Source organism: Choloepus didactylus, chromosome 18 (genome assembly GCF_015220235.1).
Source record: "Choloepus didactylus isolate mChoDid1 chromosome 18, mChoDid1.pri, whole genome shotgun sequence".
NCBI classification, from domain to species: domain Eukaryota; kingdom Metazoa; phylum Chordata; class Mammalia; order Pilosa; family Megalonychidae; genus Choloepus; species Choloepus didactylus.
Window position 1 is genome coordinate 68,392,406 of NC_051324.1, and position 27,074 is coordinate 68,419,479.

General features: G+C 56.3%; 1 protein-coding gene and 1 long non-coding RNA gene across 7 annotated transcripts in view; both read left to right on the forward strand.

Annotated features, from left to right (window-relative positions):
• Positions 1–2,440: 2,440 nt before the first annotated feature.
• Positions 2,441–27,074, forward strand: part of TTYH2 (tweety family member 2) — a 38,001-nt gene continuing 13,367 nt past the window's right edge. For 3 of the 6 annotated variants that reach the window (XR_005212694.1, XM_037809255.1, XM_037809257.1), the window contains exons 1-6: positions 2,441–2,622; positions 9,826–9,998; positions 13,670–13,781; positions 18,409–18,629; positions 23,005–23,100; positions 23,572–23,644. Coding sequence is in view for 5 of the 6 variants with exons in the window: in XM_037809255.1 (XP_037665183.1) it covers positions 2,494–2,622; positions 9,826–9,998; positions 13,670–13,781; positions 18,409–18,629; positions 23,005–23,100; positions 23,572–23,644 (804 nt within the window). In the remaining variant the exon portion in view is untranslated. Of the gene's footprint in view, positions 2,623–9,825; positions 9,999–13,669; positions 13,782–18,408; positions 18,630–19,786; positions 19,884–22,620; positions 22,640–23,004; positions 23,101–23,571; positions 23,645–27,074 lie in introns of those variants that run through there. The other 3 variants (XM_037809256.1, XM_037809259.1, XM_037809258.1) reach the window with 3 other exon arrangements.
• Positions 2,924–5,083, forward strand: LOC119513812. Its single transcript, XR_005212695.1, has 3 exons — positions 2,924–4,109; positions 4,615–4,800; positions 4,904–5,083. It is a non-coding gene; the product is annotated as an uncharacterized LOC119513812 (long non-coding RNA).

The window sequence follows — 27,074 nt, forward strand, 5'->3', positions numbered from 1 at the left end:
TCTGTTTGCTCTGTTTTCCGTTCCTGCCATTTTCAGTCTCTCTCTCTAGTCATTCCCCTCACCCTGGTTTTCTCCCTTGATGACTCCCCACCTCCCTCCCTGGTCCTCACTCTCAGCAGGCTCTGCTCCCTCTGCTCAGAGCCCTCTGCCAGGGCACCCCACCATGTCCCTACTCAATTCCTGGACATCCTTCAGATCTCACCTCCTGCATCGTTCCTCGGGAAACCCCCAACCCCCCGAGGACCCCCAAGGACCCCACTCCTGTTACCCATCAGCACAGGGCTCTTCAGAGCACTTACCAGGGGGTGTGATTAACTGCTCTGTAGGATAAAAGTCTGCCTCACCTCCCCTGCTGGACTCGAGACTCTGCAGGCAGAGAACGTGTATTTCCTCCATCACTGCATCCCTGTGGAAGAGAAGATGCTCAATGAAAATGTGCTGAATGAAAAGAAAGCCCCTAGGAGGGAACTAGCCGGCCCAGCCTTGTCCGCCTGGGCCTGCTCCCCAGTCTGCTCCTTCTCAGCGCTTGGCATTGGCAGAGGCGAGCACAGCGACCAGGCACAGGAGCTGTGTTCAGATGGCAACGACCAGGAGGAAAGGCCCAGCCCGGGGCAGGACTCCCTCAGGGGCCCCTGGAGCTTTGACAGAGTGTGGGCACCTGGGGTCCGCCTCTCGGGCAGCCATGTGTGTTTGTGGGTGTTCCAGGTGTCTCCTTGCAGGGTGTCATCCCACACAAGGCTCCCTCTGATGCTTTGTACCTCCCAGCTTGTAGTCTCCATTTCCATCATCCCCCTGCCTCCGTTCTCGGTCCCTAACCCCCAGCCCACACCTGCCTCTGAGCCTCGTATCTCAGTCCTTGTCCCTGAAACTTCCTGTGGTGGAAGTTTTCCCAGGAATGACAGCCATCCTGGTTGCTCTCCCTTCCACTCCCAGCCTTGCTCATTCATTCAGCCGAGATTCAGTTGTCAAGAAGCAGTAATAATGAAAAGCTAGTTCTTGTTTAGGGGGTTTCGTTAAGCCAATGGCTGCCCTCCCTGCAAGGCCCCTCCTGCCCCTGCCAGTTCCTGTAAGCATCTCCACCTCAGAACCCTGACATCGCCTGATTCAAACTCAGCACCTTCCCTCCCTCTGCCCCTCTTTGCTCCTGTCTTGCTTTTGCCACCTTCATCCACCAATTCCCCAAGCCAGAAGCTCCGGAGTCATCCCAGACTCCTCCCCCTGCATTCAGGCAAGCACATCTGCAGCTTCTCTCTCAGGGTCCTTGCTCACTGGCGTCCAGTCTCCTGCTCGACCATCTGCCCAAGGATTCGAGGACTCCAGGACTCATCTCCAACACAAGCTGATCCCATCACAACCCCATCACTCCTCCGTGGCTGCCACCTCACACACCTTGGCCAGTCCTTACTCTTCTCCCTGACCTTGGCCTTGGAGAATGAGCGGCCTTTCCATGGGGCCTCTTAAATGCTCAATGTAAGGGCCACAGGCCACGAAGTTCTACCTGATCCGCCCCTGGCCCGCCCTGGTCTACCGTGGCCTGCTCTGCTTTGGCTTTTCCTCCAAAGTACCCTCTGACCTGACATGTTTTACTTGTTTGGCTACCATTATCTTCCACCCAGTAAAATGCAACGAGCCAGGGTTTTTTGTCTGTTTTGTGCACTGATATAACAGCACCTGGCCCCCACAGATGCTCGGCAGACATTTGCTGTAGAGTGCTCTCCTGTCTCCTGTCCCTACGGGCTCTTCCGCGCTGCTCCCTGCCCACCCATCCAGCCGGCTCAAGGGGCCCTTCCTCTAGGAAGCCAGCCCTGCCCCACCTGCCAGGAGGAATCGGCAACTTTTCTCAGCCCCGAAGAGGCCAGGTCTTCACTCACCAGCGCTGTCTCAGCGGCGTCAGTGTCCGTGCAGCTGTGTCTGCAGGTGGGTCAGGAGCTCCAGAGACGGGTCCTCCTCTCTCTTCTCTTTGTGCGTGGTTTACCCGGGAGATGAACAATAAATGATTGATAGTGAATTCAGGGTGAAGGACCCAAAGGCTGATTGAATACTGCTCCTCCCCCTCCCCTAGGGGGTCCACTCACCCCCATGAGCCCCTGGGACAGCCAGCCGCGCTCTCCCACGCCTGCCTCTGCTGCCCGCCCGCCCTCGGTGGCACCTTAGGTCCTTGATTTGATCTAAGCAACTAAGCAGCAGGCCGGGAGGGGGGCTAGAGACTGACATTAGGAGAGTTTGGGGACTTTTCATCACTTGTTCCACTCTTCCGCCCGTGGGGCCAGTCCCGGAAGGGGGCGCTCGGCGGGACTCCTCGGAACTTAGGCGCTCGCCCAGGGCGGGGCGGGGCCAAGAGGGGCGGGGCGGGGCCAGACGGGGGCGGGGGCGCGGGACGGGGAGGGGAGGCGCGGGGAGCGGCGGGGAGGGGCCGGGAGGGGCGGGCGGGACCCGGGCGGGGCGGCGGCGGCCGCGGTGGCTGCAGCGGGGCTGGCGGCGATCGGCACAGCCATGCCGGCCGCGCGCGTGGAGTACATCGCGCCCTGGTGGGTCGTGTGGCTGCACCGCGTCCCCCACCTCAGCCTGCGCCTGCAGCCAGTGAACAGCACCTTCAACCCCCGCGACGAGAGCTACCAGGAGGTGAGTCCGCGCCGCCGGAGAGCCGGGCCACGGCGGGTCCCCGAGGACCCGAGTCCGACCCACGCGCGCCCGGGGCTCCTCAGTCTCTCTCCCTCGCCGCCGCTTCCCTTCGCGCGTTTTCTCCTTTCCCCCGGGACCCTTGTCCACGTACCCTCCACCCCTGTCTGGGAACCTCGTGGACCAGGAACCCTGGAAAGATCGGAGCGAAACAGGCCTTAGGGAAGTGGAGGAAGGGACCGAGCGCCGAGGAAGGGGAGGGCAGGGCCGGGGGGGGGGGGGTGCAGGGACATCTGTGCCTGAACCCGGGTAATTGTGGCGCGCGAGGTGCGGGGATGTCGGGGAGCGTTCAGAGGTTTTTCTCCTCCCGAAGTTCCGAGACGCGGCCTCGGGAGCCCTGTCTCCGAGGCGCCGTGGCCCGGGAGAAGTTTGGGCCGAAACTGACGTGCGTCTCCCGAGTTGATCTCAGCAGCGCCCTCCTCCCCGGCCAGGGCCAGAGCACTTTGGGCTGAAGAGCCGCCTGGGTTCCTCCTGGAAGGCCGCAGGGCTCAGGAGGCGGCGGTGGGTGACTTCCCCCTTGTGCAGGGAGAACCCACAGCCGGGTCTGTTCAAGGGAGGGAAGGAAGGTGGCCGGGGACCAGCCGCTTCTCCCACCCTCCCCTCTGCCCTTTTGTTGACAGCCAGCCTCTTTGTCGCCCCCTTGGTCCTATGCCGCCCGTCCCTGCCTCCCTCCACACCTTCTAGGCCTTTTATTAGAGTGGCCTTGGCTTGTGGGGTCCTGGCCCCCTCATCTCCTGACTTCTGCTCTTCCCTACTTCTGCACCCCCGAGACGGCCCGGAGCCCCCCAGGCCTCCCCTTTCAGACAACTGCAGAATCATCCAGCCTGGCCTCAGGTCCCGTCAAGCCTGTTCCCACCTTTGGGTCAAAGATCAAGGGGCTGGGCCACCCCAGGAGGGCCGCACATTTGTTCATAGCCACCTATCCACCTGGGGACTTGACCCCCCAGGGGCCTCCGAGGCGCCTGCTGCATCGGGTTCTCAGAGGTGAGCTCTGGCGGGGGGGGCAGGTCCAGGCAGGTGCAGGCCTCGAGAGGCCAAGCAGGGAGGTCAGCTGTTCCCCTCTCCCCTCCAGGCCGTCCTCCTGCAGGCCCCGGGGGATCCTGATGGAGTAGGGTGTGTGCTGCCCACGGCCCTGACCCTGACGGGAGGTCTAAGAATAACCCTGAGCGTCCCGGCCACCCTCGGGCCCCTGGCAGATGCGCCTGCTTTTCCAGAAGGAAGGGAGAATTGGGGATCCGTTCCTGCTGCTATGTGAGGACGAAGGCAGGAAGCCAGGGGCAGCTCAGTCCCTAATGTGTACTCACCACTCCCTCTCCCGCAGCCTATGGAAATCCCTGGAATCCTGCTGCCTGGGGACAGCTCCAGGGAATCTTCTGCTTCATGAACTCATGAAAAGAGGCAGATAGGATTTCAGACACAGCTGTGTTGGTGTGAGTGTGTGAGTGTGTGTGTGTATCCCAAACCCTGCACACCGATCCCGTACCCAGCCAGGAGTCTCTGATCATGGGTTCCGGCCCTCCGCCAGAGGAATTCTTAAACTGCAGTCTGGGTCAAGAAGACCCTTGGGTGGGGGTGGGGATGGGAAGGGCACTCTCACACCCCACTGACCCCCAAGACAGCACCTGTCTGACCCGCGGCTGTGGCCTGAATCTCCGCCTCCCCAGGTCATGGACAGGCACAGCTGAGCCAGAGGCACCCGCTCACTCACAGCCCTGTCCTCCTGCCCGAGTTCCAACCTCGGCACACTGGGTGCTGGGCACCAGATGGCTCCGAAGGGCTTCCCCTCCCTATTGGCCACTGCTCCCGGGCCGCCACCCTCTTGGGCCCTTGAGGGTCGGTGGGAGGTAAGTGGGTGGGCCAGGGCAGGAAGTCAGGCTCTCAGTGTTATTTAAGGCCACTCCTATTTTAGCAAGTTCCCCTGTTATCTGCCCACAGGGTCCCTCCTGGACATCCCCTTTCCTCCTGAGCACCAATCAGGGACAGTCAGGTGGCTGCTCAGTTAGCACCAGCTGGGCGCCTTCTGCTCTCAGTCATCCACTTGGCCAACCTGCTTGAGGCCAAGTACTGTCCAGATGTGGGGGTGATGGCGATAACCAAGGCCATCAGGGCCTCAGGCGTCAGGTCAGTGCCCTGGCATCAGCAAAGTGGTTTGGCTTGGGACTCTGCTATCTGGCTGTCTGGGTTGGAACCCCAGTTCTGTCTCTTACTGTGTTACCATTGGCAGGTGTCTTAGCCTCTCTGAGCCTCGCTTCCGTCATCTGTGAGTATGAAGTGAGATAGCCCATGTAACACGCTGAGTGCATTGAGGGTCCCCTGGCACAGAGATTGAACTTGAGGTTCAGCAACATGTGCTGAACTGAAATGAGCTGTGTGTAGGATCTAGAAGGCAAAGGGGGTCTCAGAAGCACAGAGATGGCTGAATGGCAGGTCACATGGTGAACTAGACCATCCTGAACGAGTTCACTGTCCCCACAACTGCCCTGAGGACACAGGTGCCCTCACTTGCCCTATGGGGTTTGGGGGAGCAGTGGAAGCTCAGGTGCCCCTGACAGGTGATCCGTCCCTTCCCCTCCCCCCCCAGTGGACTTGAGCCTGACTTCCCTCAGGCTGCCTGTTCAAGTCTTCCAGGCCGCGTGGGAGAGCTGGCCTCAGGTCACCAGAGGCTCCGGGGGAGTCCCAGGCAGGCGGTGGAGGAGGGAGCCTGGAGGAAGGAAGGCGTCCCCACATGTCTTCAGGGGAAGCACCCAAACTTCTCAGCCTGAGTCTTCTCATGTCAAACGGAGGTAATTCCTCCTTCGAGGGGATAGTAACAGGTAACGATGGGTAAGCGGGTAGGAGGCGTGTGGCCAGTGCCAGCTGCTGTTGTCACAATCACTGCCTCGGGAGGGAGCACACCCCAGCTGGCATGTTGGGCCATGTTGGGGTTAACAGGAACGGCACCCGGTGCCACGTCCAGCAGCGTCTCCCTCAACCAGCCACCGGAGTGTCATCCTCTCCCAGATGTTGGCGCGGCCATCCGATCCTCACCCATCCAAGCCCCACCCAGGGAGACCAGACCCTGGAGCTTGAAATCTCCTAGTAAACTCTACATGCCCCTACAAAAGTTAGCTGTCACTACTGTCAACGTGCAGGAGCCATGAGCTGCCTGGTGTTATTTCTCCTTCCCCTGGATCAGTAAACGACTGTTCCCTTGACGTGTCTTAAGAGATAGCAGGAATATTTTGGAGTTTTTTATATTTGGGCATTATTTTAACATGTTAACTTAGGGTGGTTCGTTTAGATTCCCTGAGTCCCCAAGTGTGTATCCTCAGGCCGGGGGAGGGGGCAGAGTGGGGGCTGGACCCAGAACTGCCAGGTTCCCTCCCCACCCCAACTTCGGGGCATGTCTCTGGAGAGGCCAGGCAGCCAGCCCAGCCCTGCGGGGAGGTGGTGGGGAGCCAAGGCTGGAATGAGGATGCCCCATTCATTCATCCAGTGGGGACGTTGAGTCACGGTCATCAGACGATCACGCTGGGCCCCAGGAGGGGGAGCTTAACCCTCCCAGATCGGGCCCAGGGCGGCCTCTAATTCTGGGTGCTCCTGGCTTCTCTCCCCCATCCTGAGGTTGGCTCACCTCTCATCATCTCCTGGGGGACTCTGGCTGTTGCACCCTCTCACCCGTCCAGTACAGAGGCCCCTGGGGGTCCAGATTCAGCATGGCTGTTCCCAGAATGCAGTCAGTCCTTGCTGTCCCAGCTTGGGTCCTGGGTTGGCATTTCTGCTCTGGGTTTCTCATCACAGTGACAGACCAGAAACAACTGAAGTCACTTTGATGAGAGCAGGGGAAGAGGTAGTAGGAAATTATCCTTTCTAAGCTTTGTCAGAGCAGGAGGGCTTGCTCTGCTCCTGGCTCCCTCTGGGAAGAGCCCCCCTCTCCCCCACCATGCACATGGGAACTTGCAGTGTTAATTAGGAGCAGGAAATAATTGCCTATTAGAGCACAGCAGGTGACTTCCTGGAATAGCTGTGGGGAGGTGGCTCCTTTGGGCAGGCATCCTCTTCTTCCTCCTTTTGCTCCTCCTTCCTCCTCCCCTCCCCTCCCCCCTCTCCTCCTTACCCAACCCCTCTCCCATCACCACCCCCAGCTTCCTTCCAGCACCCGGAGAAGGTTCCGGAGGTGAGCTGCTAACAAAGGGCCTTCTCCTGGGCTGGACCTAATTGAGGCCAGCTGCTTGCTTAGCTTGGAGCCCGGGACCCTGCTAGTGGGGGACCAGGCTCGCAGGGCGATGGGGGACGGGCAGAGAGTTGGAACGGACCACCCCACATCTAGACCACTTCTTGGAGGATCCTGGGCCTTGCTGGGCGGTGGATTGCATGGGATTTGCTATTTGGGGATAGGTCGATAGGGGGGCAGCCCAGGAGGCAAACCAGAAGTAAAGTGTAGCTGTGGGGAGGTCTGAATATTAGCCTCTCTAATCTACACCAGAGAGTTGTCTGGGTTTTTGTTTTGTTACTTAAAAAAAAAAAAAAGAATCGGGTATAACTTACAGGAAAGTGTACAATCTTAAATGCACTCAATGAATTTTTACATCTATACCTGGTGAGATATCATCCAGATCAAAAATAGAGTATTTCTGACCCGCCACATGGCTCCCTCCTGCTCCTCCCCAACGGTCTTCCATCACTGTGATGAGTTTCTCAGATTTTGGACTTGATTTAAATTAAACTGTAGAGTATGTGCAGTCTTCAGCCCAGCTTCCCTCTCCAACATGGTATCTGTGGGGTTCACTCATAGTGTTTTTGCGGCTGCAGTTTAGTTTTCGTGGCCAGGTCGTCTTCCATTTTATGAATGTAACACATTTTGTGTATCCGTTCACTTGTTGGTGGACATTTGAGTTGTTTCCACTTGGGGGCCATTACTGACAAAGCTGCTGTGAACATTGGTGTGTGTGTCTTTTGGAGACAATGAGCCTTCCTTTCTGTAAGATAAAAATCCAGGAGTGGAATTGCCGGGGCATAGGGCGTGCCTGTGGCCTGGAGGTGTGCAAACCGTTAAGGGGACCCTGGGTTTTCCCAGAAGGGCACCAGGGACCAGGATAGGGTGGCTAGGACAGAGCACCGCACTTTCCATCCACTCCTGAATCGGAACTCTGCTCGCGGCTGATCCCCATTTTTGTATACGGGGCTGTGCTAAACTGTTCTGTTTGAAGCCAATGCCAAGCTGCTGGGAAAAGTTTGAGAACCTCTATCGACACTAACCCAGTACTTCCCAGACTTTAATGGGATTCAGATCTCCTGGGGCTTATCTCAAAATGCGGTTCTGATTCACTGTGTCTAGGGCGGGGCTTGAGATTCTGCATTTCCAGCAAGTTCCCAGAAGATATCAATGCCACAGGGTGAACTTCCCCTTGAGTAGGAGGCTCTACTCACCCCCTCCATCCTGGCCTTCTTGGCCTTGGCCCAGGATACAGGACCCTCGGGGAGGGGGCGCAGGCTGGGATCCAGAAGGGCAGCTGTGTTCCATTGTCTCACCCAGGCTGGGGGCTCCTGGGGTCAGTCCCTGGGACAGGCCATGCTAGTGAGTGTCCAGGCTGGGGGATCTGGGACAGGGGGACTTCACAGGGATAAAGTGCTCAGATCCGCTGGCCCCGCCTCCCCAGCTGCCTGGAGGAGGGACACGAGCTGGCAGCATCTACTATTTACTGATCCTAGGCGGAGGTGAAGGCCAAATGTTAAGTCAGATTCATCTGCCTCACTCCCAAATGAGCCATTTCTCCTGCTGTCTTCTGGGCTGTCCCCACCACTTTGGCAATTTGTCCCTGAGACTCCGAAACCTGTTGATCCAAGACAGTCATCCTTGGACCAGGCAAGGAGCGGGCAGCCAAGCAGCACAGGCCAGGGACCTGGGCCCTCCCAGCCCAAGCAGGTGCCGCCCACTATGGCGGATGCCTCCCCCACCCTGCTTTGCTCCCCCTCCTGGAAATGGCCCAGGGCCTTGGCTCTGCAGACCCCCAGCCTGCTTTTCAGGACTGTCTCCATGTGCGTGTAAGCCTCCCCCTTAGACTGGGAGGGTCCCCGGGTCCCCAGGTCCCCCCGTCCCCCACCACCAGCCTACAGGTTTGCTGAAACAGGCTCCCACCCTGACAGCCGCTGATGGGAACACTGGGGGTTCCAGACCAGGAACCACTCAGGGAGCCCGCAGGAAGCAGGTCAGCCGGGGAGCCTGATTTGCAGCCCTGGCTGGCGGCCACCAAAGCTGGTGCCATCTGGTATCCATCTGGCTGAATCAAGAAATCGGAGGGCAAGGGAGGGGGAGCCACCCGGGCCCTCTGACAGCGGCTCCCTTTGCAGACCCCAAGGGGCTGGGCAGGCCCTAGGAAGGGGCCTGCTCCAGGGGGCCGAGGTCATGGCACTCTCTGTCCCCTTCAGCATTCTGGGCATGCTGCTCCTGTGGCACCTGGGGGTCAGCTGCCCTTCCCTCGGGGTGCTGTGAAAGGGGCACCATGGGGCATGTCCTGGCTGCCCACCCTGACACCCAGCAAGGAGGTGGTTCTCATGTCTCTGGATGGAACCCCCCCCCCCCCCCCCGCCAGAACAGGCTCTTTACATTCCGGTTGTAGAATGACTGGACAAGGAAAATGGGGTCCCCTTTCCAGCCCCGTCTTGGGTCCCTCTCAGCTTCTGAGGTGCCCTGAGCAAGCTACCTCCTCTGATGTGCTCGGCTGGCTCTCTTCTTGGGGTTCTCCCTGGGGTACCTCTTCTCCCTCTGTTGAGGGGTGCGTCCCCCTCGGCCCTGTCGGGGGAAGTTCCTGCCTCTGCTGTTCAGTTGCTCAGAGTCGTTCAATGGCAGGGCCCAGGGCCCTACCTGCATCCAGGTGTTTAAGCCAGAAACCCAGGGAGCAGCCCTTAGCAGCCCCTCTCCTGCTCACCCACGTGGCTAATTGTAAACCATCGAAGCTGCGTCTCCTTCCCTGCCAGGGTCCAAGTGACGAACGCTCTTGGTTACAGAGCAGGGACTTTCATCACGGAAGGAGGGAAGGGAAGAAGATAGGACAGATAACGGACACATGCCTGGTCCCTAGCTCCTACACCCACGTCCCCTGGCCGGGATGCTCAGGGCCCCCCACGGGCGAACAAAGTGCTGACACAAGCCTCTCTGTCTTCCAGTCGCTGCTGCTCCTGGGGCTGGTGGCCGCTGTCTGCCTGGGGCTGAACCTCGTCTTCCTCACGGCCTACCTAGTCTGGCTGTGCTGCGGGCGGCGGGACGGGGCAGCGCAGACCAAACAGCACAGCTCCTGCTGCGTCACCTGGGCGGCCGTGGTGGCGGGGCTCATCTGCTGGTGAGTGGCCTCCGGGCTGGGCCTGCGGGGCGCAGCCCGGAGGGGATCTCCGTCTACACGGGGCAAGGGTGGGGCAGCCTCGGCAGACTCTCGGCATTAAAACATCAGGTGGGTGGCCCCATGGCCATGACATATCCCTCCCCTCTCCCCATCACCAGCCCCCCTGGCCAGCCCCAAGTGGTCTGTTGGCTGTCCCACTGAGCTCTCCTGTCCCAGCTCCGGGAACTGCGACGGGAGAGCTTTTTCTCCCAGTGAATGTGTCCTTCTTCTTGCCAAACAACAGAAATCAGATGCCTGGAGTGGCAAGGGGACCCCCAGAACGGCTGCCACCCCAGCTTGTCCTCCGTGGGTTGCTGCCTGGAAAAGGCACTGCGTGGCATTTTCAGGCAGTAGGCATCTCTGGTCCCTCTGCCCCTGTCCCCTCCCAGCTGCCACCCTGGGTCAAAGAGGCCAGGAGAAAGCCTCACTCCAGCCCAGATCAATTCCATCTTCACCCAAGATCAGTAGCTTTTAGTGCCATTAGTCAGTTCTTCTCCTTTGCTTTGGATGAGAAAACGAGGACTTCTGACTCCTGGGCCAGAGACCCCGCTGCCCGGCCCACCCCACCCCGGGTGCCGTCCACACACGCACTGGCTGCTTTCCAGAGCTGTCCTTTTCTCGTATTTGTGTCTGCAGAGGTGCTTCCTGAAGTGTCCTCCTGAGCCCCTCCTGGGGTGTGGCCACCCTCTGGGGTTAGAGTCCCTCACTAAGTGTGTTTGTGTCCAGGACCCCACAGTGGGAGCCGAGTGGAGAGGACAGGGTGGGCCCGGGCGGGGGGCCACCCCCTTCGCCTCCCCTGGCCAAGCTCATTTTTCTCATGTTAGAGCGTGTTGAGTTTGGCCGACCCGCCTGCACCACAAAGATCGTCTCAGCCAAAAGGCAGGGAGGAGCTGGCAGGGTGACGAAGCCTGGAGCACGTGGGAGGGACCCAGGGCTCGGTGAGACACGGGCCTGGGTGTAGATAATTAGCCTAAAGGAAAGAGTTCTCGCCCCAGGCTGGGAGTTTAAGGCAAGTATGATCCCCTAGTAAAGAAGGACTCCTGAGAAGTGACTGGCTGTCAAAGTCCTCCTATGGAGAGCCAGGGGCACAGGGGTGGGCGGAGAGGTGGAAGGTGAAGGAGCTCTCATGGGAAGCCAGATTCTAAAAAATAAAATATCCCAACAGAAGAAAAGCTTGAAACAGTAAAAATAATAATCATCTGCAGTCTAAGGAAAACTCAGAACAGAAGGTGTGAGTGTAGCATGGTTCATTCCACAGCATTCTACGAATCAGTTATACCAGGCGAAGGGTCGCCGAGGGTGAGCAAAGCAGATGGGCACCAGTTCTGCCTGCTTGTGGCTTTCGGTCTATTGGGAGAAGCAAAGATTCACACACCTGCTTGGTGGAATGATCACCCACTCAGGACAGTGCCGTGGAGGAAAGGAGTAGGCGTGAGATGGGGTGACCTGCCCACGCATCCCTGGGTGACGAGGGCACCCCGGCTTGTAGGATGAGGAAGCGTTAACTAAGCAAAGGTGAGGTGAGCTGTGAGGGGAGACGGCCAGGCAGAGGGCAGGGGAGCACGTGCCAAGGCCCTGGGGCAGGAGGGAGCAGGGGCGCCTGAGGAGCTGAAGGCAGCTGGTGTGGCTGGAGCGGAGAGGCTGGGTGAGCAGGGCTGGGTGTGGGGACTGAGGGTGCTGGGTGGGGGGCAGAGAGCATGGTGTGCTGGTGTGAAGAGATGTGAGAGGAGAGGGTGGGAGCCAAACCTAGGCAATGATAATTATTTTAAGAGCAATGGAAGCCGCTGTGAATAGAGCGGGTGGCCAGGAGACATGGTGACCAGATAAATCAGGTCCAACCTTAAAGGGTTGTAAAAGCCTTGGCTCAGCGTCAGATCCCCAGAAAACACTGGATCATGAGACAGATAATTGGAAGATCAAATGATAAATACAAGGAGAAAACAAAGGGTATTTTTTCAAATCATAATAAAGTCATTTTCTTTTTGATGTAGTCCCTGGATGGAGGCTCATGGAAATATAATAAATTTAGTATGTTAATATTTCAGCTGGGTGTTTGATGAAATTCCCCCACAGTATCCCTGTGGGTTAGACAGAAATACAGGCTGGATAAGCGGATGCACAGCTGGTTCAACAGCTACCCAGAGCGTCCTGATTTACACTGTAGGTCGCAAAGTGTAGCACGTGTGTGCTCATGTGTACACACACAGGAAGCCTGTGAGAGGCCTGCTTTAAAATGCATGTTCCCTGGCCACGCTGCTGCAGTGGGCCCAGGGTGGGGTCTGCTTTTCCGCATTTTTAACAGGCACCCCAGGTGGTCCGTGGATCACTCCACAAGATATACTGTATTTGGGGTTGAGGGTACCCCGAAAAGAGGTTGCTAACGGTCTTCTGAGGTCCCCACCCTCGACCCTGTTCTGTTTAGATGAAAAGTATAAATGTCTGCCCATATGATCTGTTGTCCCCCCCAAATTGAGTGTTTTGGATGAAAACTCAGGAGGCTCCTTAATAAATCTTCAGATGACCCCGAGTGGTGTGTGTCTGATAAAATATGATAGATGACAGAGACAAAACTGGAAATGCTTTGTTCTGCCTGGAATGTTGGATCCAAACCAGATAAGGTGACATTTAACAGGGATAGATTTCAAGTTCTGCTTTTAGTTTAAAAAAAAAAAAAAATCAATACAGCACTACGGGAAGGAGGGGGACCAGGCTTAACAGCAGTTCGGGTAAAGAAACTCAGGGCTGTGGGTAACCACGGGGCAGTGGGGCTGGGCTGGGGGGGCACAGGCCATGCCCATGACACGTAGGGCCCCTAATTAGCCCCCCTGCGCCTGGAGCGGATGGACAACCTGGATGTTGGTGCTCCGTTCAGAGGCCACATGTGAGAGCCCCTGACCCATAGACAGAGCTGCTCCTGGAGGGTGAGGATGATGGAGAGAAGGGCCCAGCAGCCTGATCCAAAAGGACACGTGTCTGACTCAGAGACCAGGAGTTAAAGGGTGACATGGGAGCCTCATTCAATTGTCTGGAAAGATGTCCCCAGAATCGGAGGCTTATTCTGGGCTGCCCCAGAGGACAGACCGAGAACCCGTGGGCGCGTGGTTGAAGGAGGCTGGTTTCTGCTCAGTATGGGAAAGCTGGAACTTCAGCAGAACAGGCTGCCTCATGGGTGGGAAGGGGCAGGGAAACTGGGGAATGGAGAGGGAGACCCTGTTCCTGGAGGCAAAGAGAGAGACCAAGTGCGGCCCTGGGCATATGACTTAGCAGTTCCCAAGCCCACCTGCATGTCAGAATCACCAGGGGAGCTGGTGAAAGGTCTGGGTTCCTGGACCCAACCCAGACCTACCACCCCGGAATCTCTAGGTTCAAGGCCCAGCCCTCCTCTACCTTTCGGAACCACTGGACTAGAGGACCGCAGTATTTCCCTCTTGCCTAAATGAAATGTGTGCTCTGGAGCAAGTCTGCCAGGGCCAAGGAACACGCTGGTTCCTGCTGCACGACTTTGTAAGGCCCTTAGCCTCCACCTCCCACCTCACCCCACCTGCCAGAACCTTAGCCATCACCGCCCCCGCCCCTGAGCCCCTCTCCCTCTGGGTGTGCCCTCTAACCTTTGGATGGGGTCTTGCCTGCAGCGCTGCGGTGGGCGTTGGTTTCTATGGAAACAGCGAGACCAATGATGGGGTGTACCAGCTGATCTACTCCTTGGACAACGCGAACCACACCTTCTCCGGGATCGATGCCCTGGTAAGCCTCCTGGGCAGCTGGCAGGGCATGGGCACAGCCCCTGCGGGCAGTTTGGCCAGAACAAGAGCCCCTGTCAGATGCCAGCTAGCTGCAGCTCGGGCGCTGCACGGTGGCTGGAACAGTGTCCTCTATCCCCAGGAAAAATAGCCCTACTGCGTTATGGTCACTTAAGTGCTTTATATAAAGGCTTGTGGGGGACAGGGCAGGCCAAGGGGGAAAAATTCTCCCAAACCAAGTGAAGGACCCCACACAGGGTGGTGAGATGCCCCCGAAAACCTGGCGAGCATCCTCTGGGCTCTGGCTCCCAGGGCTGCGACATCATCTGGGGACTCGAAGGTGAAGGATTGGGCTGGGCTGGCCAGAGGAAGGAAAGGGCTGTCCCCACCTGAGTGATTGAGCTGGCAGGGCGGAGTTGAGGTCTTCTCCACTGCCACTCTTGGCCCTCTTGGTGCATGCCACCTTCACTGTAAGCATCAGGGGCTCTAGGCTGATTTTCCAGGCAGCCCCGTGGCAGCCCTGGGTGCCCCCTGGAAGCTGAAGCTTCAGTGGAAAAGGCAAAACTCAGCTTTGAGGGAAACCAATCCTTGGCCATCTGTGCCTTTTCTGGATCCTCTGGGGGCCAGGTCCCCGCAGTGGTGCAATGCCCCTAGCAAGTGACCCAGTTGTGCCAAGCGTCCTCAACCACAGAGTCCCAGCCCCAACTGGAATATTTGGGCATTGCCTTGACATTCGCTGGACAGATTGGTCTTCATTTGAGCGTGTCCCCTCCCTTGCCCTTAAGCTGCTCTAAGGCTTTAATCCCTCCACCGGCCACCCATCTTAAAGACACAGAGCTGCTCTGTTCCTTGGCACCCTGGAGGGGTGGGTGAGGGGGCCCTTCCCATGGCCAAGGGTCAGATGCCAGAGCAGGGACTGTGTCTCCTGCCAAACTCACCCATCCACCCCCTTGTTCCACTGGGGCCCACTTCCCACCCCTGGGAGCCTGAGAGCCGATGCCCCAGGTATCTGGAAGCTGGGCTGGGTCAGCTTTCTGGAGTGAGGGGTGGAGGAGCTGAGGGACAGCCTCGGCACACGGAGATGTGGGTATATCCTGGAGGGACGCACTGGTGGGGAAGGGGCTCCATGGTGACGGCCCTCTGGGCTCTGTCTGCCTGCCCTTGGCATCGTGCTGCCCCCTCTCCTCTGCCTCCCCACCCCACCTCCAGAGTTGCTGGAGGAGGAGCCCAGCCCAGGGGAGCCCCAGCACCGCAAGTCGTGGCCTCCACTGGCTGCTTGTGGGGGTTTAAGGGATGGGCCTTGTCTTTCTCCAGACCAGGAAAGCTCGAGGTCTTGGAGTCCTTATCCCCAGGATGAGAATTACATAGGCAGAGGAACTGGGCACAGGAACCCCAAGTGGAGCCCATCCATCCTCGGGCCTGAAGGGGCTCCAGGGCCAGCTTTGGACATTTCAGAGCAAGCCCCGTGTTCCCCCAAACAGGGGATGTCCCTCGTGATCAGCCCCTTGTCCTCTCTCCACCATACTGAAAAATGTGTACAGGAGTCCTGGGGTTTCCAGGCCATCCAGCGAGCCATGAGCTGCCTCCATCCCAACAGCCACCCACTTCCTGCCTCCTCGGGTGGGTGAGCCCTGGGGTCCCTGGGGCCCAGGCATGTGCTGTGTTCTCCCAATAGGAAGAGGGCTCTGGACCCAGATCTGAGAGGTAAAGGCCTGAATATCAGACAACTGCCGTTAGAGGAGATGGTGGAGAAAGGCTCCTAAACCATAAAAAATATCCAATTGGGGGTGATGGCAGTGATGTGAGCATCATCAGAACAATTAGAATCCTCATGAAACAGGAGGCTCAGGTTGGGGAAGGGCTAGTAGGTGGCCAAATGGGAGGGGTGGGACCCCTGGCGCTGGTCAGGCCGACTCAGACCCTGGTGGCCACCGAGTAGCCTTCGGGGCTGCACCCCACACGTGAAGGTCGACCCTCCTCTGCGTTCCCATTCCCTGACCAGGCAGGCACCCCTTGCCCGAGCCCCTCCACCCTGCTGGTGGAAAAAGGCTCAGACAGGCCTCCCAGGGTTCTGGATCAGCTGCACACTCCAGTTTGGAGGGGCAGAAAGGGCTTATTTGGGGGTGCCAGAGCCCAAGGGTGCCTTCTATGAATCCAGTGCCCCCCTCCTGACCACCCAGTGAAAGGCTCCTGTGCACACCCCCGGCCCCTCCGGCTCTCAGCATCTTCTGCTTGAAAGAAGGGCCTCAGGTTCCTTTCTGCTTGGGCCCTGTTTGCCGCTGGCCCTGGGGCTCCTCCAGGCTCACATTGGAGCCCACAGCAGGCCTGTGAGCAGCCCTAGAGGGGGAGGAAGGTTAAGTTCATGCCCAAGTTTGAAAGCTATGCCCAAGGTTGAAAGCTAGTAAGTTTCAGAGAAAGAGCCAGAACCCAGGCTCCTGGTCTTGATCCTGTGTTTTCACCCGCCCCTTACCCTCATGAAGCTGAGATCTGAGTCTCAGCCCCTCCTCTTGACCCACTGACCCCTTCGTCGCCTGACCCACCCGTCCTTCTCTGATTGCCTCCTTGGAGTGGGGAACTTCCTCCTTCCCAGAGCTTCTCAAACTTGAGCCTGCGTCAGAACCACCGGAAGGGCTCGTTCCAGGGGCTCGTTCGAACAGGAGCAGCAGGGCCCCTGATTCAGTAGATCGGGGCAGGGCTGAGAAGGTGCTTTTCTAACAAGTTCCCTCGGTGGTGCAGAGAGCACCTCCGAGAGCCTCTGCTCTATCCTGAGCACAAACACCTTCCGCCCTCTTCTTGCCCTCACCCTGCGCCAGTAGGGCACCCAGCTGTCCCTTTCCTCTCAGAGCTTCTGTCCCCATGGGAGAAAGCCTGATTCCACCCCTGGGAGCTCTGTCTGCTGGACCCACAAAGGAACTGGGGGGTGGCGTGGGGGAGGGGGACAACTGTAAGTAGGTCAATTTTGTGATGGTTTTGTTTTGTTTTGTTTTGTTTCCTATGGGAAGACATCAGGAGGAAAGAGAATGGTTGCCAGATGTTTATTGTCTTGCTTTTTTGCAAGGAGGGGTTTAAGAAGTAGAGAAGTTAAAATGTAGAACCATGGAAGGAGAAAAAAGTGGTCTTATGGGAAAAATCTTGAAATAATTTTAAATCCAATTGCTCTAAATTTTGTTTTGATTTCATATAGGAATACAAAAATAACATATTACTTGGTCCGCTCCTAACGTTATATTTAATAATAGTGCTATTTGTAGCCTATGGTTACAAAGCACTTGCATGCATATTATCTTATTAAATTGAAAGGGGAAGTTTATTAGGGTGACATTTAGCTACTGGATTTACTTTCACATTTCCTTGCTGTGTGAAGCTACAAGCTCCTGCATCTATAAGGCCGTTCATATCTCTTTAGTCCTTAACCAGATTGTAAGAACCAGGCATAAGCCGGAAAGTGAACAATCGGCTGATAACAAGAAAAACAAAACAGAACAAAGAGAGCCATTGTCTTTTCAGGAATCAGGAACTTGCAGTGTGAAGCAGCTGTAAAGGCTGTTCTTTAGTTGATGCTAAATCCCTCTAGAGGGGTGAACCCAGAGTTGGCCACCAGGAGCATTACCTAGCTGTCCCTGTGGGAAGTTCCTACCCTTTCTGCATCTTTTTGATCCCCCTTCTGGGCCTGGGAAGCCCAAGGCTGCCTGGCTGAAGATTAGCGCCCCAGCCCCCTCGTAGCCAGCTGTGTTTCTTGGGTTCGCGTGACAACTGCGAAACAACAAAGCTCCTCTTTTCCTCGCTGCTGGCGTGGGGGCTCAGGGCAGCTTAGGGGGGCCGTGCTCGGAGGTCCCAGCCTTGTCCCTGGGCCCTGTCGACCCCAGCTCTGGACTGTTTGAAAGCACGTCTCCCATCCGAGCCCTGCCTGTGCTATTTGTCTGAAACTCTGTTCAGGACAGGCACTGCCACCTTCTGCCCTGCCTTTGAGTGGGTAGCTGATTCTGTCCCATCCGCTCAACTCCAGGCTCTAAAGTCCAGCTGCGGGACAGGAACCTGGACGTCCACCTTCCGGACAGACGTCCAGGATGGGACATGAGCAGGCAGAGAAGACCAGGTTACTTGTCTTCTCAAATGCCCAGGGCCGGGTCTGCTTTGTTATCTCAAAGTGGGATCATTCTGCGTTCCCACAGGGCTCGGCATGTTCTGGGCTGTTGCTAGTTCTCCAACAAAGCCTTTCTCTTGTAGGGCATTTAGAAATCCTTCTGTGGGAATCAAAGTTCATGTAGCCATATAGGAACTCTTCCATGTAAACAGTTTGTGCCTCTAAAAAATAATTCATCATGCAAAGTGTTTAAAGTTTTAAGAGAATTTTTAAGGAAGAAAAATTGTTTGTTTCCCATCTGGGTCTCTCTGGATCTTGGAGCCTAGAACCTGATTAAGGCCAGAGCCCATGGACTGAGCGCTGGTGGGTTAGGGGCCTTTTGTCCTCTGCGGCTGCCTCAGATGCTCCTGGGGGGGCTGGGCTGGGGGGTGAGGCGGTGCTTTCACTCAAGCCCCAGCAGCCCTCTTTCCACTGTTTGCAAGACCTTCTTCCCCAGCTTTACCCTCCTTCTACCTGGAGAGCCAGACTCACTCCCACCCCTCCCCAGGTTTCCGGAACCACCCAGCAGATGAAGGTGGACCTCGAGCAGCACCTGGCCCGGCTCAGTGAGATCTTGGCTGCCCGGGGAGACTACCTGCAGACCCTGAAGTTCGTGCAGCAGATGGCGGCCAGCATCAGGGCCCAGCTCTCACGACTGCCGGTGTGGACGGACGTCACCGCAGAGCTGACCGAGGTGGCCGGCCAGACCAGCTATGTGGAGTACTACAGGTGGGCTGCCGGCGGAGTATGAGCCCGCATCTTGGGGCCCAGGTGGAGGAGTGACCCCGGAGGGTCTTAATAAGCCAGTAACTGACAACCAGAGAAGATGAGCACTTGAAGGAGCCTGGGTGGTGGGCGTGTAGAACAACTGCTTCTACAGTCGGAGAACAGAGGGGAATACCGGAGATCCCCGAGCTAGAGACTGAACAGCTCCCTGGCTGTCCACGGCTGGCACTGGGGGAAGCGTCAGGTGCTTTAAGTGTCCCTTGCCTGGCAGGGCTTGTGGAGGACACACGGTTCAGAGCGTGGACAGTGGCCAGACACCACTCCAGGCACAGATCTGTGTCTAGAATGAGGGCCCGAGGTGCCAGAGGGCAGGGCTTCCTGGTAGTGACACGCAGGTGCAGGGGTGGGAAGACGGTGGCCTCCCCTGGTGGTACCTGCTGCCCAAGCCCCGTGGTGCCCCCAGCCTCATTTACATAGCTTGGGAGAATGAGGGGCACCTCCTCCGCCTTTCCCAAACTCACCTGGTTTTCTTCTGCAAACTCATCCCTAAGTCATCTAAGCTCTGGGAGTCCGTTTGCAGCTCCCCTGCCTCTCCATCACCCACACTCCATCTCAGGTGAAGGCGCAGGAGGCAGGAGGACCCTGGGGACTAGCTGTCCTTCCTCCATGTGCAGGGTCCAGTGAAGGTCATTGGGGAGAGCCAAGGAAGGAGGTGGCACTCTCAGGTTTTCGGTGGCCCCCAACCTAGCGGTGACACATGTCATGATGTACACACTGCTGTGTGCTCAGGGCACCTGCACGGAGTTGCCTCTAGTGTGCAATGAATAAACAAATTGTGGAGAACATAGCTGATACTATGCTCCCCTCTGCCTGTTTTTTGGCTTCTCTTCAAGCCATTGGCAGAAATCAGAGCCTTTACCAGCGGCACTGCGCAATTTACTCGTTTTCTGGATTCATCTCCCCTTGTACCGTAACACTCCACACCAGGAGGTCACTGTTGGGCCAATATTGAGTCCAGAAAAAATGCTCCTGGTGGCCATTTGCCCTCCCCCACCCCTCCAGAGCCTCTCCCCTTCCCAAGGACAGGAGGTAGCAGGGCCCCAAGGAGGGGGAGCTCAGGGTGTTCCCAGCTCCCGCTAGTGCTCCCCATCCCTCTCTAGCCCCTGCATTTCCAGATGTCCTGGACACTCTTGATGGAAGGGGACCTTAGTCCAACTTCCCACCAGATGGATGCCCAGGGATGGCAAGAACCTGCAGGTACTATGGGCTGTGTTGGCCTCCCATGACTCAAAACAGTGGTGTCTGCTGGGTCTCTGACACCTGGGTCATTCATTGCCTGGGGCTTTGAGAGCTTGTTGTCACTGGACCGTGGAGGGTACGAAGTGGGTGACCCTTTTGACCCTGCTGTGTACATTCACGAGCTTAATGGAGGCATTTTAATGACGACAGTGATGAAATAAGTCGGACTGTACACATTGTGGGGCTTATTTTTCAATGAATTTCATTAAAAATGGGAGAAGGGGCAGTGACAGCTGCACAGCAGCTATTTCAACATAGGTTACTTGGGGGGGTCCCTATGACCCCCCTCCCCAAATCCCCACCCTTTATTCAGATTGAAGCAGAAAATTTCTGCTCCAAGGCTGGCACCTCGTGGCTCCTGAAAATTGGCTCTGTCCTTTCTGCCCCTTCTCCTGAGAGACCCCTCACCCATCCTCTTCTGCTTCTGGTTGTGTGTTTTTTTCTCTCCTTCGAGCCTACTTTAAAATAGAGGCTTTGTTCACTGCGCTAGGGGCCAGCTGCCAGCTTTAGGGGACCAGGCTGCCTCTGTACAGCCTCCCCATTTTTTCCTTTGGGATGATTCTTTTGCTGTCTGGATGATTTGTTTTTCTTAAGAACAGCCGTAGGGTTACAGAAAAATCTTGCAGAAAGAACAGAGTTCCCATATTACCTCTGCCACACACACACACACACAGTTTTCCCAAGTATGAACATTTTGCGAGATTGTGGCACATTCATCACAATCGATAAACCAACATTATTACAGTTCAGTTATTCACTAAAGTCCACAGTTTACATTAGGGTTCGCTCTTTGTTCAGGGTGATTCTTGAGCACAGCTGTCCGCTAGGCAGATATTTTTGAGTCCTTTTGTACAAGGCCTGACTAAGTGCTGGAGGAGACGTAAAAGCCAAATCTTTGAAAGGCGTGCGGACCCAGGAGGGATCGAATGCGGATCCCCATGGCGTCAGCGCGAGGCCGGATCTGGGAAGCGGGCGGGAGCAGCCCCAGAGAGAGCCAAGTTCTTGGTTAGAGCTACAAACCCCAGTCCTCACGGGCTCCTCTGGGAAGGGCCTCCAGTTCGGCGAGCTATTTCCAGGAATCCATTCTGGCACACGGCCGGGTGTGAGAACACGTACTGGAGCACACACGTGGGACGTGGGTCAGAGGCGGGTCAGAGATGATCCGAGCTTGATTTCCTGCTGTGTGAAGAGTAGGGGTTCGAAACAGGAAAGCAGGCCTTTAAGAGGTGCCTGGGGGCTGGCTGTGTCCTACGGGGGAGCATCTGGCCATCTGAGCCCTGTTCTTCCCCTCCGTGGGCCTCGGTCTTCTAATCTGCAGAATGGGATTTAACGCCACTAGATGGTGTTCATGTTTCTTTCCAGCTCCAGCTCCACTTCTAGGAAAATGCCCTTGTTGGCTTTGTCCAGGTGGATGGCTTGCTCTGCCCTTTCCCAGAGCCCCCGACTTCTTTCCTGTGAACCCCAGGTATCTTCCCAGGGCCCTGCCCCCACGCTGCAGAGGGAGCCGAGGATTTGGAAAGGGCCCCTTCTGGCCTTAGCCCTCAATTCACAAAGGCGGAAAGAACCTCACTCGGCTGCTGGATGGGCTCCAGCCACTCCCTCTCCCCTCCGAGCCTCTTTGTCGCTTTCTTCCAGCTCCGCCCCGTTCCCAGCCCACAGTCCAAACTCTTTCTTACCCTCGCTCTAGTATCAGCGAAGCAGAAGGCTATTGGCGGAGAGGAGCAGTCAAAGAATTTATTTAGGTCCTTGCCTCAAGAGAAACAATGGTCCAAAAAAGACTGCCCTCTTTGGGGACGGAGAGAAGTCTCCTTTGTCTCTGCCTCCGCCCTCCTCTGACTGGTTTGCAAATGCAGGTCGGATGGAAGTGGCAGCTAGATAAGCTGGCCTTGTGTTGGGAGGACTGCCTTGGGGTGCTGTCTGGAAGGGAAAGGAAAGAGGGCTGGTTTGTTTAGGATCTTCTCAAAGCCTTTAGGCTGATTCTTCAGCACCTTGCTTGGGAGCTGACCCCACCTACCCACCCTGCATGTGGGGCTTTGCCTTCACCAAGCACTCATCCTCACCCCAGTCCCACTAGGTAAGGAGGTCCAGCTTCCTTCATACATGTGGAAACTGAGGCTCAAAGAGATATCCCAATTGGTGTCTGCCTGTTTTTCCCCATCAGCTCAACCCTGGGGGGTAAAAGGCATAAAGGAATGGGGGCTGAAGGCCTGTGGGTTAAGCCTGGTCTGCATCGGTGCCCTGGGGGCTGCGGGCCCAGGATGTCACACCCTTGGACTCTGCTGCCCCACCAGGAGCCCCTGGGGGCTGGGAATGGGCCTCCCCGGTCTGGTAGCCCTGGGGGCAGGCTCAGTGCCCGGTGCAAATGTTGGCTGAAATGCCCTGAACTGTAGGTGGACAGAGGGAGGAGGAGATGGGAGACCCTGGGGAATCCAGGCAGAGAGTTTGTCAAGAAAGCCAGTGTCGTCGGGGCCCTTCTTAGATCTGGGGACAGAAATGTCAAGCCTACCTAGTTGGACTCGGCAAGTTCTGGAAGCAAAGGGCGCCAGGCCCGGGGAAATGCCTGCTGGGAGGCTGCGGAGGGGAAATTTGGACCTGGGCTGTCCCATATGGTCGCCACCAGCCCTGGGGCTATTGAAATTAAACAAAATTAAATAACATTTAAAATTCATTTCCTCAGTTGCGCAAGCCGCCCTTCAAGTCCTCAGTGGCCACAGGTAGGCGGGACTGCTACTGAGCTGGACGGCCCAAATGCAGAACATTTCCACCATTGCGGCAAGTCCTGGTGGCCGTGCTGGCTTAGGCACTCAGCCAGGAGGTTCGGGCAGGGGATTGGGGTGGGGGCTCCTCGCTCCAGGCTGAAATGGGGTGCAGCCCCCTCAGGCCCTTCAGCCCACGCATGCGGGGCTCTTCCCGCCCGGGTGAGGAAACGGCCCTGTCTAGACCGCGTGGCCACTGGCTCTGGGCCTGGGTCAGAACGCAGAGCCAGTGTGGGCCTGGGGACTGCAGTTCAGGCCTCTGGGGGCACAGCAGGTGGGGGTCTCTGCCCAGCGCCCCCTGACCAGCCCTGCCCTCCCCCCAGGTGGCTCTCCTACCTCCTGCTCTTCATCGTGGACCTGGTCATCTGCCTGGTCACCTGCCTGGGACTGGCCAAGCGCTCCAAGTGTCTGCTCGCCTTGTGAGTCACCCTGCCCCTGGGCCCTGGGGTGACGCGCTGGGCCAGTGTGGAGGGGCAGACTCTAGGGTACCCCCTCCTCAACACCCAGCTGAAGGGGAGACAGCAGCTGGAGACCAAGCAAGGACAGCTTCTGTTGAGCAGCCGGAAAAGCACAGCCCAAGCATTAGCCCCTCCAGCCACTGCCGCCGTCCCCCTCCACCTTAGCCTCCACCCTCCCGCCTGTGTCCCTTTAGCCCGGGGACCTCTGCTCCCACCCTGGGCTCCACATCCCTCTTCCAGCAGTTAACGTGGCTGAGGTGCAGGCAGCTGCTGAGACTTCCTTGGGCACCACCGTAGGAGATGCAGGGACCGAGGGCAGGGTCTCAGCTGGGAGGGGGGGCTTGCCTTCTCACCCACCAACCATCCACCCCCAGCTGTCCCAAGCAGCCCTCAGCCTTCGGCCCGGACCCCCAGTGCCCACCTCTCTCCTAGGATGCTGTGCTGCGGGGTGCTGGCCCTGATTCTCAGCTGGGCTTCCCTGGCTGCAGACACCGCCGCCGCCGTGGTGAGTTGGGGTGGGGGCATGGGGGGTCTGGCCAGGAGGGTCTGCCTGGTGGGACGGGGTTCCATCCAGAGCTCCTGGGGCAGGGCTGGCTTCCAGTCACAGTGCCTAAGCCGAGGGGCCCCTCACCTCACAGTCTGGGAACTAGACCCAGGGAGAGGAAGGGACTTGCCCAAGGTCACGAGGCATTTAGGGGAGACGCCTGGTGCTGATTCCTGCCTGCCAGGCTGCAGCAAGTCCCTCTGGGTCTGAACTGGACTGGTCTGCTGGGGATGGGCAGGGGCAGGAACACTTTTGCCTGCTTGCCAGGGCACTGGGGACGTGGAAGTCAGCATTTAGCTTGCCTTCCCTCCCATGGCTCACACGTGCAGCCTAAAACACGCAAAAGGTATTGTTTCCACATGTGACCTCAAAACGTGTTTTTTTTTTTAAAAAAAAGGTGGGGGCTCCCTATATAGTTTTGGGCTCCTTATATTGTTTTGCTTGGTCGTTAGTAGGCCTAACGTGAATTAGACGTGTGCACAAGTCTGTTCGTTCATTTGGTTGACATTTCTTTTGCTGCGTGCGTAGCTGGCTTGGTGTCATAGGGCTGCCGTCAGGAAGGGCCACGAATTGGGTGGCTTCAAACTGCAAGGATTTATTGTCTCGGTTCTGGAGATACAGGAAAGGGCAGCGAAGGGGGCCCCAGTCGTGCTCTGAGGCCCCCAAGGCTGTCCCTAAGGGACAGTGGCCCAGGGAGGGGAGGGAGCCAGAGCCGTGGGAGCACAAGAGAGCTGCACACGGCGAGCTTTCCCTGGCCCAGTCCTGCTCCCGGGACAGCCTTGGCCTGCCGGGAGCAGCGGGACGTCCAGCCTGTCACCAGGAGCCATGCTTTGGGAGACAGCCCCTCCCGCCGGGGCCTTCTCCCTCTCCCCAGGCTCCAGGGTGCAAGGAAACAGTGCTGATCGAATCTCCCAGCCGGGCGCCCGTGGAACACAAGAGAGCCAGAGAGACACAGTTTGCCTAATTGGTTTAGTCAGGCCCTGGTGTGACAGGGAGTGTGAGATGGAGCTGAATGGGCCTTTGATGGGGCTGAGATGAGATGCGGCATTTTAATAGGAAGTGGGGTGAGGAGGAGCTGGGAGAGGAGGGGAGGGCAGGGAGGCTGTCAACGGGTTATTGTGGGGAGCTTTTGTGCGGCCTCCCGAGCTGCCACCTGCTCTCAGAGGCCTGTGACACCAGGGACCCTCGCTCCACTCCCCACCTCCCACCCCACCCCACCCCACCCCGCCACCTCCCTCCCTAGTTTGGTTTCCACAAGCTGGGCAGCGGCTGCAAACAGCAGGAATGTTCCCTCGCAGACCTGGACACCAGAAGCCTGAGAGCAGGGTGTCGGGGGGCCAGGCTGTCTCCGCGGCCCGTACGGGGATCCTGCCTCTTCTTTTCCAGCTTCTGGTGTTGGCTGGAATCTTGGCATCCCTCGGCTTGCAGCACCTCGGTCGCTGCCTCTCGTCCCATAGGCTTCTCCCTCTTCTGTCTGTCTGTCTGTCCCTGTCCAAACTTCCCTGCAATAAGGACAGCAGTAATAGGGTCAGGGCTCACCCTTACCAGGTTTGGCTTCATCTTAGCTCATCGCATTTTCAAATAATTGTCACAGTCACGGGACCAGGCGTTAGGACTTCCACATATCTTTATTATTGCTATTATTGTGGTAACGTATAAGGCTGCATAAAATTTCCCATTTTAACCAGTTTCAAGTATACAATTTATGGTGTTAATTACATTCACAGTGTTGTTCTGCCATCACCACCGTCCATTCGTCACCAAAACTTCAACACCCCAAGCAGAAACTGCACCAATTAAGCATCAACTCCCCATTCCCTGCCCCCACCCCTGGTACCCTTTAATCTACTTTCTGTCTCTATGAATTTGCACATCCTAGTTATTTCATATAAGTGAACTATTTGTCACAAACTATTTGTCCTTTTGTGTCTGGTTTATTTCACTCAACATGACATCTTCAAGGTTCATGCACATTTTAACATATATCAGAACTTCATTCTTTTTTATGACTGAATAGCATTCCATTGTGTGGATTGACCACATTTTGTTTATCCATCTGTTGGTTGATGGACACTTGGGTTGCTTCCATCTTTGGGCAATTGTGAATAATTATGCTATGAACATCAGTGTGTAAGTATCTGTTCGAGTCCCTGCTTTCAGTTCTTCTGGGTTTTTACCTAGAAGTGGGACTGCTGGGTCATAATTCTATACTTGACTTTCTGAGGAACTGCCAAACAATCTTCCACAGTGCTTGCCCTGTTTTTTGTTTTGTTTTGCTTTGTTTTTTTACATTCCAACCAGCAGTGCACAAGTGTTCCTATTTCTCCACATCCTCACCAATGCTAATTATTTTCTGTTATTTTAATAGCAGCCATTCTGTTGGTTGTGAAATGGTATCTTGTGGTTTTGATTTGCATTTCCCTAATAGTTAATGATGTTGAGCATCTTTTCATGTGCTTTTGGCCATTTGTATATCTTTGGGAAAATGTCTCTTCCAGTCCTTTTTCCCTTGGGTTGTTGGTCTTTTTGTTGTTGAGTTGAGTATTTTTGTTGTAGGAGTTCTTTGTATATTTTGGATATTAAACCTTTATCAGATAAATGGTTTCCAAATATTTTCACCCACTGAATAGGTCATCTTTATTTTCATGAAAAAGTCCTTTGATGCCCAGAAATTTTCAGTTTTGATGAGGTCTCATTTATCCATTTTTTCTTTTGTTGCTTGTGCTTTTGGTGTAAAGTCTAAGAATCCATTGCCTAACACAAGGACTTGAAGATGTTTCCGTACGTTTTCTTCTAGGATTTTTAGTTCTTATATTTAGGACTCTGATCCATTTTGAGTTAATTTTTGTATATGGTGTGAGGTAAGGCTCCACTTTCACTCTTTGCATGTTGTTCTGGTTTGCTAATGCTGCCAGAATGCGAAGCACCAGAGATGGATTGGCTTTTATAAAAGGGGGTTTATTTGGTTACACAGTTACAGTCTTAAGGCCATAAAGTGTCCAAGGTAACACATCAGCAATCAGGTACCTTCACTGGAGGATGGCCAATGGTGTCCGGAAAACCTCTGTTAGCTGGGAAGTCACGTGGCTGGCGTCTGCTCCAGAGTTCTGGCTTCAAAATGGCTTTCTCCCAGGACATTCCTCTCTAGGCTGCAGTTCCTCAAAAATATCACTCTTAGTTGCACTTGGGGTATTAGCTTCTCCAGAGCAAAAGTCTACTTTCAACGGCTTTCTTCAAACTGTCTCTCATCTGCAGCTCCTGTGCTTTCTTCAAAATGTCCCTCTTGGCTGTAGCTCCTCTTCAAAACGTCACTCACAGCTGCACTGAGTTCCCTCTGCCGTCAGCTCATTTATATGGCTCCACTGATCAAGGCCCAGCCTGAATGGGTGGG